Source organism: Xiphophorus maculatus, chromosome 23, assembly GCF_002775205.1.
Source record: "Xiphophorus maculatus strain JP 163 A chromosome 23, X_maculatus-5.0-male, whole genome shotgun sequence".
NCBI classification, from domain to species: domain Eukaryota; kingdom Metazoa; phylum Chordata; class Actinopteri; order Cyprinodontiformes; family Poeciliidae; genus Xiphophorus; species Xiphophorus maculatus.
Genome location: NC_036465.1, coordinates 26,414,094 through 26,426,376, shown reverse-complemented (window position 1 = coordinate 26,426,376; position 12,283 = coordinate 26,414,094). Strand labels below are relative to the sequence as shown.

The 12,283-nt window shown below is 40.9% G+C and overlaps 1 protein-coding gene across 6 annotated transcripts in view; it reads left to right on the top strand.

The window, feature by feature from the left end:
* The window catches only part of LOC102224453 (uncharacterized protein KIAA1211-like), a 54,363-nt gene that overhangs the window by 33,976 nt on the left and 8,104 nt on the right, over positions 1 to 12,283 (top strand). For 5 of the 6 annotated variants that reach the window (XM_023328930.1, XM_023328934.1, XM_023328935.1 and 2 more), the window contains exons 5-11: positions 2,325 to 2,465; positions 2,555 to 2,611; positions 6,180 to 6,323; positions 8,101 to 8,206; positions 8,484 to 8,766; positions 8,857 to 9,310; positions 10,491 to 11,646. In XM_023328930.1, the coding sequence (XP_023184698.1) occupies positions 2,325 to 2,465; positions 2,555 to 2,611; positions 6,180 to 6,323; positions 8,101 to 8,206; positions 8,484 to 8,766; positions 8,857 to 9,310; positions 10,491 to 11,646 (2,341 nt within the window). The remainder of the gene's footprint in view (positions 1 to 2,324; positions 2,466 to 2,554; positions 2,612 to 6,179; positions 6,324 to 8,100; positions 8,207 to 8,483; positions 8,767 to 8,856; positions 9,311 to 10,490; positions 11,647 to 12,283) is intronic. The other variant, XM_023328931.1, reaches the window with a different exon arrangement.

Here is a 12,283-nt window from a genome sequence, read left to right as displayed (position 1 = left end):
GACACAGTCATTAGCATAAACTGAGTTTAGAGAGAAAAATGATCCGATGGAGATATTCCCAGCTTAATCCTCGCTCTCAGCGGGGGCTTCCTGTTTGATGAGCGGAATTAGGTCATTCCAGAGCTAAATATAAGCACGCCATGCAAAGATCAATATCTAATGAGACCTACAGGATAAATAGCGCGGCGCTGCCAGGTAAACGCGTTCAGACTATTAGCGGTGTTCTGTATTTTTACATTCAGCACACACACAAAACAAGATTACTATCCACCAAACATGTTACCAAATGAATTGTTTTACATCTATGTCAACTGAAATGGGACAAATACATAAAACTAAAATATCACTATTATTCACTGCTGGCAAATTAGTTTAGACTCTTACCTGAGTGCCAGGAAACGTCAAAAGAAGTATGCTAGCACAGCTGCTAGCGTATGTCTGATGCTAGTAGCACGTTAGCATCTATCCCTGGGAGCTTCGGATGCTTTTACTAAGAGGACACAGTGAAATATACAAAATGAAATTAGGAAAACAGAAAATTTCTTCATATTAGAGATGAACTGAATAAAAACAACAGACTTTTTTTTAAGCCCAGTCTTGGTTAAAGACAAAATTGTATGCTAATCTAGCCTTATTCCCAGACACAAACTTCTTTAGCAGCTGCGTGGTAGAATTACCTTTTAAACAGAATTAGTTATGATGTTTTAGGTCTCATTTCACAAGAGTCTCACATCAGTTTTCTGGAATTTTAGCCTATTTATATCAAAATGTGTTTCCAGCTGTTTCTAGTTTTTTTGCCCTAGTATGTACAGTTACCGCACAACAAAAACAGAAGCATATAAATTTTCAAAACTGAATGTGGCGATGTATTTCAACTTAAGTCAAGTGAAACTCAATATTAAATCAACATTCTGTTTCAAACAACTTTATCTTTCTGAACCAATAAAGCTAGACGAATCAATTATTTAACTAATATTCAATAGTCAAGCAGCTCTACATGAATATTGATGTCTGAACCTTTCTAATATCTGTATCTATTTCTAGTCATTGAAACAGGCCGTCCAGACTCGCTCAACGAAAGCTGTATTTTCCAGTGTTTGCTTTGTGCCCAAGTAAATGAGCCCTTCAGTGCCTGACAGAGGGCAGCATGGAGATAAGAAACCTGTTTGAGTTTCTGTGATACCGACAGAACGTGCAAGAACTTTCACCCTCCGTTGTCAATGAACCCTCCGCAAAAGTCCCGCGCTGTTAACTATACTCCACACTGACTCAAAATATTACCAATGTGTAATTATTAAACGGGAAGTGAAAACTTTGGGCATTCCTATCATCTCTGGAAAGCGAATCAACACATCTTCTATCAGATCTGCGCCCTGCAAATATTGTAGAATGGAAGGAAACTTTTTTGTTTTATCAGATTAGATTCTGAAAATGGGAACATTCATTTGTATTCACAAGTAACAGTTTGCAAAATTTCTCAAATGAGTTATTTGAGCCTGTCTGTGTGTAGTTTAAGTACAGCTCCAGGTGTCGCGTGAATAAAAACCAACAAACTGGTTTAGATCAGAGCACATAATTCGAGAAATGGACTAGTCAAAGTCCAAATCTTAAATCTAAATTAGAATCTGACACAAGACTTGAAAGAGGGGGGGAAATTAAAGATTTTAGAACATTGAGAAAAAGAAGTGATTCCCCAGAGGTTTGATTCCCCAGAGATGAATAAAAAAAGTGGACTACCCTTAAATTAAAAAATAAATTTAAAAAAAACATGTGACGTGTTGTTTTTTTAATTCGACTTACAAGCTGCCAAAATGTGAGAAAAATGTAAAGAAAAAAGAAAGTAAAAAGTTTTCCCAAGTGGTTTGCGAGCTTCCTTGTCCTCCGTCGTTCATGACGGACGAGAATCGCATCCAGAACTCGGTCTGTCTGTCGGGTTTCCCAACCGTACGGCCAGCGTGAGATTTAAAGGGGAGCGGCTAAAGCAAACGAGTTGGATTAGCAGCGCTTGCTAATGGTGTCGTCTAGAAAATTTCATTGTGAAATATCATTTCTGCTGCCTGAAAATTGAGCTGACGACAGTCACAAGACCGTCACATGGCAACAGTGTTCAGTCAGAGGCCTTTCTTAGATATGCTGCTAGCTGACTGCTACAGGAGGCCCACAGCAACGCTGTCCACAATGAGTTTTTGGAGATGCATGGTAATATGAATTGCAACATTAAATGTTCCTTTGGGATAATAAAAAAAAAGGCGCTTTTGGACTCTGCAGGCACTGCAAAGAGAAATAAAATGTGTTTATTATTGCTGCTGATGTTTGGTCTGCAGCTCCAGCTGAAGCAGGCCATCAGGCTGGGTTCTCCTCCGTCCTTAATGTGTGTGAAGAAGACCGAAGACGCCGGAGCCACGTCTGAGGACGACGGCCTGCCCTGCAGCCCACCCGACTACACACCCCTTCATTCAGACAAGGTAGCACACACACACACACACACACCCCTACAGTCTGTCTGGAGTTTTTTTGGTCTAATGTTTTAATTTTCTTTCTGTGCTTTTCTCAGAGTAAAGCTGAGAGGTCCAGCTCCAACAGCCTGCGTGGAGTAGACAGCGATGAGCAGGTAATGAAACACTTTAATGTTTATTAGCCGAGATGGGAAAGTACAGAAATTGAAGTTAAAGCACAGTTAATTTGATGACGTTTTACTTAAATACGAGTGAGTTTACGGGTGTAAAATGCTACTCAAGTAAAAGCAACAAGTTTGTCATGGAAATTGTACTGTAGGTGAAAGTTGGAAGGAAGAAATTTTGTGAATTTCTCAAAAGAAATTAGAAAATATTGGTCCCTAACTGTTAAAATGCAATGCAAAATCAACTGTGAGCAGCCAGTATGACATCATGAATATCAATTGATCGATTATTTATTTCGGTCATTTTTAACCTTTCCACACGCAAAGAAAAAAAGGGAGGAAAAACACACACACCCACACACAATGCTAAAAAAAATGAAATGAAACAAAAAAGGCAAAAGGAAAGAAAATAAAATAAGACAAAAAAGTAGATGACAACAGATAAAAGCTGAAGGAGCGATGCAGCTTTTTTTTCTGGATTTAAAAAAAATTAGTTTTACTCTAATAAAAATTATGATTTCAAATGTAACTGATTGAAATACTTTACCCAAAACATACCCAAGTAAGATTCCAAATTTTACTTTTTTAAAAAAAAAAATCTTTTCATACACAAGGCAAAAATGAAAAAAGCAAGGGAAAAGAACAAGACAAATCTAGTTCAAGAATAGAAAAAAAACGCACCAGAAAAATCTAATTTTTTTTATGGTGTTATTTATTTAATTTTATTTTTAGTCATTAAAAGATGTGGCGTCAGATGTAACTGAGTGAAATACTGAAGTAAGAGCAAAAGTTCAGGTTTTTGTGAACTAGTAAAAATGCTAGTAACCAGTTTACTAGCTGCCCGTCCTTCCATTGATTGTCACGTTTTGAACTCGTTCACATATTTCCGAGCTGCTGCCGTAAGTAAAGCGAAGGAAAAAGCTGCAGGAAGAGTCTCTGTACTGTGTGAGTGTGTCTGTGCTACGGGACGTTTCTGCTCATGTGATTACGCTGATGAACATCTCATCTCATGATCCGAGTCTACACATTAAACTCCTGGATCTAGATAAAAGCATTCTTCATGTAAAACGAACCCCACTCTCTCTCTCTCTCTCTCTCTCCTTCTGTCGCTTTTTCTACTTTTTTTTTTCTCTGTCCCTGCCGCTCAGTTTTTCCCTCGATGCTTTACGGCTTTGCACTCCCGAGCCCTGGATGCGGCGAGAAGCGGCCGTCTTTCTCAGCCTTCCCGACTCCCGGCGGCGGCTGCAGGCTCTGCCAGCAAACCGGGACAAATGAGCTTTTAATGACAGTGAAGTTTTGGTCGTTACAGAAGCATTTCGGCCCAATCGCGCGTTCCCAACTGGAAAGAGTGACAAATGACTGGCTGAAAAGACGTGCTCACAAAAAATATAAAATCAGCCCTTTAAAGGAGATTGCCCTCACATCAGTGAAGCTCAGGATTCCAGTTAAACATTTAAGATGAGTTTATGTTTCCAGTTTGAGTTACACCGCTTTGAAAAAGTTTTTTTTTTTTTTTTTTACATGTCTGATTTTCATTGTGTCTAGTTGGGATTCTACGTGCTAGATTCTGTTTACTGCGTCAGCCAATAGAATAAAAGATGCTTCGGTGATGTCACTTCCTCTTGTTTTGGCCCACATGATGGAAGACTTATTGGATTTAGTTAAAAACTGCAAACAGGAAGAGGTTGGTTTTTTTTGTGCAAAGGGGAATGAGTTTGAAACTGATCAAAATATTCAAACTCCTAATTTTTAATATTTCCCACAGATTTTGTATTTGTGAAAAAGTAGAAAACAATGAAATAAATGGATATTTGTAGTTGTGAGGTGTTTGCCTTGACTGACTAGTTCCAGATCCGTTTCATGTTTAATGAAAATGACGTTAATGTCAGCGTCCGCATGTTTGTCCCTCAGCGATCTGAGATTAAAAACATGCAAAAATCATTCCTAATAACTGGACCATTAATCAATGTGTTTGATGTTTATATGCTTGATGATTTTAATGATTGCATTGGACAAAATCTATTGTTTGCTGCTTGTTTCATATTGGCACTTTGAACTGCCTTGTTGCTGAAATGTGCTCTGCAAATAAACTGGACTATTGTGATGGTTTGCCTAGAGCACGGTGGTAAAAAAAAAAGAAAAAAAAAGAAAAAAAAAAAATCTTTTATTATTATTATTCAGATGCTCTTTCCAGGTAAAAGCAAACTCCTGGAAACAAGTTTGTAACAAGTTAAATACACAAACCAGGCTGAAATTCTGAAGCACCAAAGACCCAGCTACATGTTGCTTAGCATTAGCCGTTAGGTAGCTAGCAGCTGCTGGAGGAGGAGAGGAACTTTCTGCATGCAGTGAGCTTAAAGAAAATCTCCAACAAGCAGAGTTCCAACTGATTTGATCCGTATTGTGGGTTCTCCATGGTCCCTGTGTGGAATGTTTCTGCGTTTTCTCCCCGTCATGCGCGGGTTCTGTTTGGATTCCTCCTACAGCACAGAAATATGCACGCTACGCTAACTGGTTCCTTTCAAAAACCATTAAGAGTGTGCGTGTACCAGCGCAGCTGTTTGTGCTGTTTCTGTCTCTGTGTGGCGGGTATAGACAGTACATGAACATAGGATCCATATTTTTATATTTGCACTATGTGGGAAAAAATATATAAACATAAATAAATAGAAGGGCTAATTACCAATTACAATTTTACATTTAGCAGCATTTATATGTATCTTTAGCTATGTTTATTTGCATTTTAACATAAATCGTTGGATCGGATGTTTCTGAAATGCATAAACTCTCATTTAAGAATTGTATTTGTTTCAGTTCATGTGTTCCTAAAGAGCACTGCCTCCCATCTGCAGCGCCATAAATAACCATCATGTGCTGACGGGACGATGCTGCTTACTGTGTTCATATGTGATTCAGTTCAAACCGATCCTCAAGCTGCTCCTCTGACCTTAAATGGAAGTGTGCAGGTTGACCTCTTCTTTCTCTGCATGTCACCTTTCTCTCTCTCTCTCTCTCTCTTTTTTTCCTCTCCTACTTCTGACCCTTTTTCTCTCGCTTCCAGCCACACTGACCTACTGTATGTGTGTCTGTGTGTTCGGGGTGCATTCCGATGGTTAGCTCTGCAGTCAGCGTGTCTGCTTTTAGTTACAGCGCTCCGATTCGACACGCCTCCTCGCCTCACGCCGTCATGTTTCTGTCGAGACGACGTTCTGCTGCTTTACATTTTGCCTCAATGCTAACCGCAGTTTAGAGACCCTAAAATACCTCTGACTTTAAAAAAAAACAAACAAAAAAAACCAAAATTGTGTTAGTGTGGCCTGATTTTGGCTGACCCAACATTTTTCTACATTACTCTGAAGGTTGTTTTATTTTTTGCTGACTATGTGGATGGAGTTATTTGAGCTCAACAGGATAAAGGGGTTTCCCCCCTGAAGTGTAGTCCAAAAACATCAAGCGGTTCCTTTCTCTTACGCCGATAAGTGCTGGGAAAGTGCAGCTTTTGTCAATAAGTTATGTGGGAAACACTTTGCTGGAACCTTCTGTCTCCTTCCCCCGCCAGCTGTCCGACAGAGCCGTGAGCCCCCCGGCGGTTCCCGGGGACTTCAGCCAGCCGGCCAGTCCCTTCGTCTGCCTGGATAACTCTGCTGCCAAGCACAAGCTGGGCCTGAGAAACAAGGCCTGCAACAGGAGGAAACCCGCCCGTGTAAGACAACCACACACATCCTCCAGTTACATGGCCCAGAAGGGTCTAGGTTTGGTATATATATTTATATTTTAATTATTGGTATTTATTTTCCTGTTTGTGGTAACAAGCAGGGCCAGGTTCCTGGGCTGGAGTCAGTTTTGGTCCAGCTCAGAATAATTATTTTACTAATGAAAATGATGGAACATTAATGTGTTGTCCTTCATCTCAGCGCTTATGAACCGATGCATAGTAATTTTAACACCCTCCCTGGTCAGTAGCTCCATGCTGTTTCCCAGGAAATCTACTATAACATCAGAATTTCCAAATACTAGATTATCGTTTGGATCGTGAAAATCTTAAAATCTCAATTCAACTTGTCTAGTATTGAATCGGGAGTCTTAGAATACATAAACACATTTGTAAAAAAGAAAAAGAAAAGTCTTTCCTGGCCCCTCAAATAATCGGGGGCCCCGGGCTCCAGCCCCTGAAAGTTCTTTCTAAAATCTGTTCCAGGTGACAAACATGGAATCGCTTCAATAGGTGAAATGAAGGTTTTGACAAAAAAAAGGTTGATATGATTGTTTAAACAGAGTGTCTGTGCATCCTTAAAAACTGTTAATTAAGCTAAAATTAATGTTTTACATTCATAATAACAATGTAAGTTGGTCTGAAGTACATTAATCACAGGTCTTAAATTTTGATATGGTGGGACTTTTCTGTCAGGCAAATGTTTGAGTCGTATTCAGACGTCATTTTGGTTTTTGGCTGGGGGCAGTTGAAGCTACCGCTAACTAGCTGCTAATATACACTTGCTAGCTAGGTAGGTTTTTTGCATCCATCATGGGTAAGTGTGAATTTATCGGCAGCTGGCTGGACAATGTTCATCTTCACCACTGTAGTCATCCCATATGATGCTATGTGCGTTCTGTGTAAGAAAAGCTTGGCAGCGCTACTATATACTGTAAAATATGTCATTTTCTTTTGTATGTTTTTGTCATAGTACTGTCCTTAATTCATAATGGTCTTAAAAGCCTCTTAAAAAGCCTTAAATTTGAGTTAGTGACACCTGAAGAGACCCTGTTTAAACCCCGTGTTTCTACTAGTCACTGAAACACAAATGTGTAAAATAAAGTTTTGTTTATCATGCAAGTATAAAGATACACACAAGACAAGACAATACACACTGGGATCATTTGTACATGACAAGACTGTATTTTAGCAAATATTTTTTACTTTTCTCACTCTCACACTTTTATAAACCTGCTCAGGTCTACCATGCTAATGCTAGCATGGATGCGAACATTTAGCTTTAGCTGAATTACTTTGATTTCTGTCCTCTTAGCAATACTGATATCCTTTTTCCCACCTGTTATTTCTGCTGCTTTACATTTTTTAATGCTGGTACTTTTTATTTTAGGTGTAAAATGTATGTAGCGTTAAGAGGCTAACCGTCCCTTTCCCGTTCAGGTTTTAGTTAGCTTGGAGGCTAGCTTTCCGTTGTGATTAGGAGTCCTGCTTGCTACCTTATGTGATTTTTCCAGTCATAATTGTGGGAACCAATCAGTTCTACAAAAAAAAACCCAGATTGTACAGATGGATTTATTGTACACAAATATTTACGTAGTCTCACTGTATCTGCAGTACACAGTTAGAAAATATATAAGCTAAACTCGCAGAACTTACACCTGACCTGGCCTAAATCTTAAGTCTTGTTCTTGTGAGGACGTTTTTGATGACGTCCTCACCCCGTTGTACAGTAAGTAGCAGCTGATGATGACGCGTCATGTCTGTGCAGCGCCTGGAGTTGAAAACAGAGGGCGACTCTGCGGTGGAGGAGGAGGAGGAGCTGACGGTGTCTCTGACGGCAGCAGACGTTACGGAGGAGCAGCAGAAGGCAGAAGGTCAGCGCCGTTCATTAATCGCTCAACACATTTCATTAAGACACACAGGAGTTTCTGAAGGCCAATAGCAAATTGTAATTGTCACTTTTTTTATTTATTAGCTTTTTTTTCCTTTACGTATCTGAAGTAGAACCTGAAGGGAACTTTAGTTAGTGATGGTGTTTTTTTGTTTGTTTGTTTTGATTATTAGTTGTTTTGTTTTTTTACTTTTGTCAGTGTGTTTTCCCATTTCAAGTTAACCGTGACTCTTAGGAACTCTTTTCTGTCTGTGACTCAGTAGAAAGTCGGGATCAGCTGAAAGCGGAAACCGAACAGGAGGAGGACGAAGAGGACGAACCCCAAAAAGATTCCCCAGCGTTCCCGCTCGGGGATAACGAGGGAGAAGATGATGCGGAAACTGAACAGGATGTTTCTCACGCCCCGGACGCTTCCTGTCCTCTAGAGTCCAGTCTCTCTGAGGAGGAAGAGGAGGAAGATGAGGAAGAACAGGACGCCTCAATTGATAGGCACGCTCCCTCCTCCAGCTCCAGTTCCACATCCACCTCCTTGGACAGTCCCAGGTGCTCCCACATCATTTCCTCCTTCTTCTCCTCCTTTCAGTGTGTTTTTTTAAACCTCCTCCACTCAAATAAAACCTGTTGATTTTCTAGCGTCTCACCAGAGCCCCCTGCTGGTCAGACGGAGCACCTGACCGGCCCCGAAGGATTCTCCTGCTCCTGCACCGTCCACTCTGAGAGTGACTCTTCGTCGGAGGAAGAAGAAAACGTCGAGGAGGGGAGCTCGCTCTTGGAGGAGGTGCTGAACTCCTTAAAGACCTCTTACTCGCCCGATGTGGAGGTCAGCGGCGTTGTCATGGAGACGGAGGATGAGGCAGTGGAAGTTGACGAGAGGAAGGAGGAGGAGGATCCCGCTGGTTGTGAGGGCCCCGCCTTGAGTCCTGACACGTCTGATTGGACTGCCCAAGAGGAAGAGGAGGTTCTTCCTCAGTCTCTACAGGAGGAAGAGGTCACTGTAGAAGAAGAAGAAGAAGCAGCAAAAAGCATAGAGGAAGAACCTGAGGAGGACAACGTTTCGGAGCGATTCATTCAACACATTCAACACACTGTAAGTCTTTATGCCTTTTTGAATACTGTCAATATTAGTTTTCCAATTATTTTTATTGCCTAATTTTCAGCTTCACATTTGAATAATTTATAAACATTTAAAAAAAAAACCCTTTAAAATGCCAGAAAGTTTTATGTTTCACAGATACCTGATGTTTTTTGCTTTTAATGGACTATAGGAACGGGATAAATCTGAAAGAAATGAATGAAAAAGACGTACCTGGATATATATACAGTATATAGATAGATAGATTTCTATTCATATATATATATATATATATATATATATATATATATATATATATATATATATATATATATATATAATATATATATAGATATATATCTATAGATATAAATATATCTATAGATATATATCTATATATATCGATAGATATATACATACTGTACATACATGCTTACATATTGGCTGTTGGTTCTACCCAAACTCCATTGAGAAATTAGTCAAAGCCCAAGATGTTGTTATGGCTACAAGTTGTTTTTTAAAGCTGCAGTATGTAACTTTTATTATAAAATAAAACAACACAATTTTTTTTTAACATATTTGCTAAAACTGTCGCAATGTTGTGACAGTTTAGACATATGACAGATGATCTGTGAAAAAAAAATCAAACTCCTCCACTTCTTCCCAGCTCTAGTATTTGTATCTGTAAAAATGTAGCCGTCCTAGTCAGAAACAACCAGTCAGAGCAAGGAGACGGGTCCTGGCGCTGTCAATCATGCGTTTGTACACGTTGCTCAATGTGCTAATGGTGGAGAAACAACTCGTCATTACAGAAAAACCGTCTATCCGTCGTCATTGGTGGCTATGCTTACTAACATTAGCATCCATGGCAGGCTAGCTGTCAGGAAGAAGCTGTAGCGTAGCAGTTAGCGCTCAGAAAAGGCAAAGGGTTTTTTCACCGATTAAGTGTCTCATATTCTACTTTCACAGCACAGTGACAGTTTTGATAAATATGTATTTGTTATAGAAGTTACATACTGTAGCTTTATATGCTAACATTTCTATGTTTGTGGGCTTTAACCAACACCATACTTCGTCATCAGCAAATGTGTTACACAAACTAAAGATTTAGGAAGAAATAGTACCGTTGGAAAACTCCTAAGTTCCTCCAACAATGTTCAACAGTGTACATCATTTTTACACTCGTATTTTCTAGGAGGAGGAGGAAGTTGAATCGGAGAAAGAAATCAAACAAACTATCAACCAGGAAGAAGTGGAGGAAGAACGGGATAGCGGCGAGGAGGAGGAGGCGGTAGAGTTAAAGGAGGAGCCAGAAGCTGTTGAGGAAAAATGCGAGAACGAGGTGGAAGAAAGGGAGGAAGGAAGCTGTGTCGAGGTGGAGGAGGTGAGAGATGAAGAAGAGGCAGAGGAGGAAGCAAAAGGGGATGAGGAGGATATGGCAGAGGGGATCCCTGGCGCTGAAGACGAGGAGGATCCAGATGCCTCGTCGATTCAAGAGGAAGGCGAAGGAGATGATGCTACCCCAGAGATGGATGATCAAATAGTTCCCAAAGTGAACGAAGAGCAGGAGGTTTTAAATAAGAACTCTGGAGCTGAGGAAGAGGAAAAGGAAGAGGAAGAGCTCCAGGATCGTAAATCAGAAGACGTGGAAAGAAGTCCCGATGGAAATCAGAGTGGAGACGACGTGGAATTGGGAAAAGACGGAACAAGTCCCCTCATGGAAGAGAAGGAAGCCGAACCTGAGGAAGAAGGTTGTGTTTCCTCCAGACTTCCTCCGCTGTTCCTGTCGGAGTCGCGCTCTGTTTCCTGTTCAGATCAGAGTCCCACCAGTTCCCCCAGTAAGACCAGTACCTTATGCATCCATCTGGCTTCCCCCACCTCAGAGAAACCCAGCTCTCCGCTCCGGCTCGCTGCTGTAACAGAGCCGCTTTCCCCCACCGAGGAACCCACAGAGTTTAGCATGACAGAGCGGATAGAGGGCGTGAAAAAACCAGAAGAAGAAGAGAAGCAATCAGCACCAGAACAAGGTGATTCCTCTGGACAGGAAGTGCCGTCAACACCGACGGATCAAAGCAAAGTCCGCTTTACCGTCGCCCCGGCGTGGCAGCGGCTACAGAGCCACCCCGTCTCCCCGTCTTCCGCTCCGGCGCTCCGGGACAGCAGAGCCGAGGTGGAGGCAGCGGACCGGAAGGAACGGGACGTGAAAGCAGAACCCGGCAGCCCTGCCGAGGCGGAGGTGGCACCGAGTCCAGTCAGAGGGAGGAGTTCAGGGAGCTTCACCTCCAAACTGCAGAGCTACGTAGCGTCTTCTCCAGCTGAAGCCCATACTGCAGCGCCGGGGAGAACACCAGGTGAGAACACCAGGGCTTTAAAGTAGTTGCCATGGTACCTACACAACAAAATACGAAGTTCTGAATATGAATGAAGTTACAGCCTAGAGCAGGGATGACCAAACTTTTTGCCATTAGGGTCCTAGCTCTAGGGCCACATTTAGTTTCTATTTAAACTGAAAAGCAGAGCCGGACTTTTGTTTTGTTTATGGACAGGGCACCAAAACTGGTTCTCGCCCAACGCCCCTTATTCTTCTAATCCGGCCCTGCTGAAAATATACTTTTTTTTTCTCCAGACATTTATGGTTTTTATTTCCTCAATACTATGCTAAATAGACAATATTTTAAGTAGTCTAAATGTTGTAGAAAAGGAATCTGTCAATTATTGTTGAACCAAAATACAAGCAAGGTCTTTCACAGATTCTGTATTAAATGACAAGTAAATATTTTCTAGGACTTTGTGGGGGGGGTTGCTCTTTGTTGCTTCTTTCTTTTTTTTTTCTTTTTTTTATAATACTTGGCAATAATGGGTTGCATAGCACTTGCTAGTTTTAGCAAAGTGTAATCACTGAAAACAGAAACATTGTTGATAAAAGAAAAACACTTTGTCTCGCACCTAATGAAAACCCAGAATTCAGTTACTCAGAAAATTAGGATA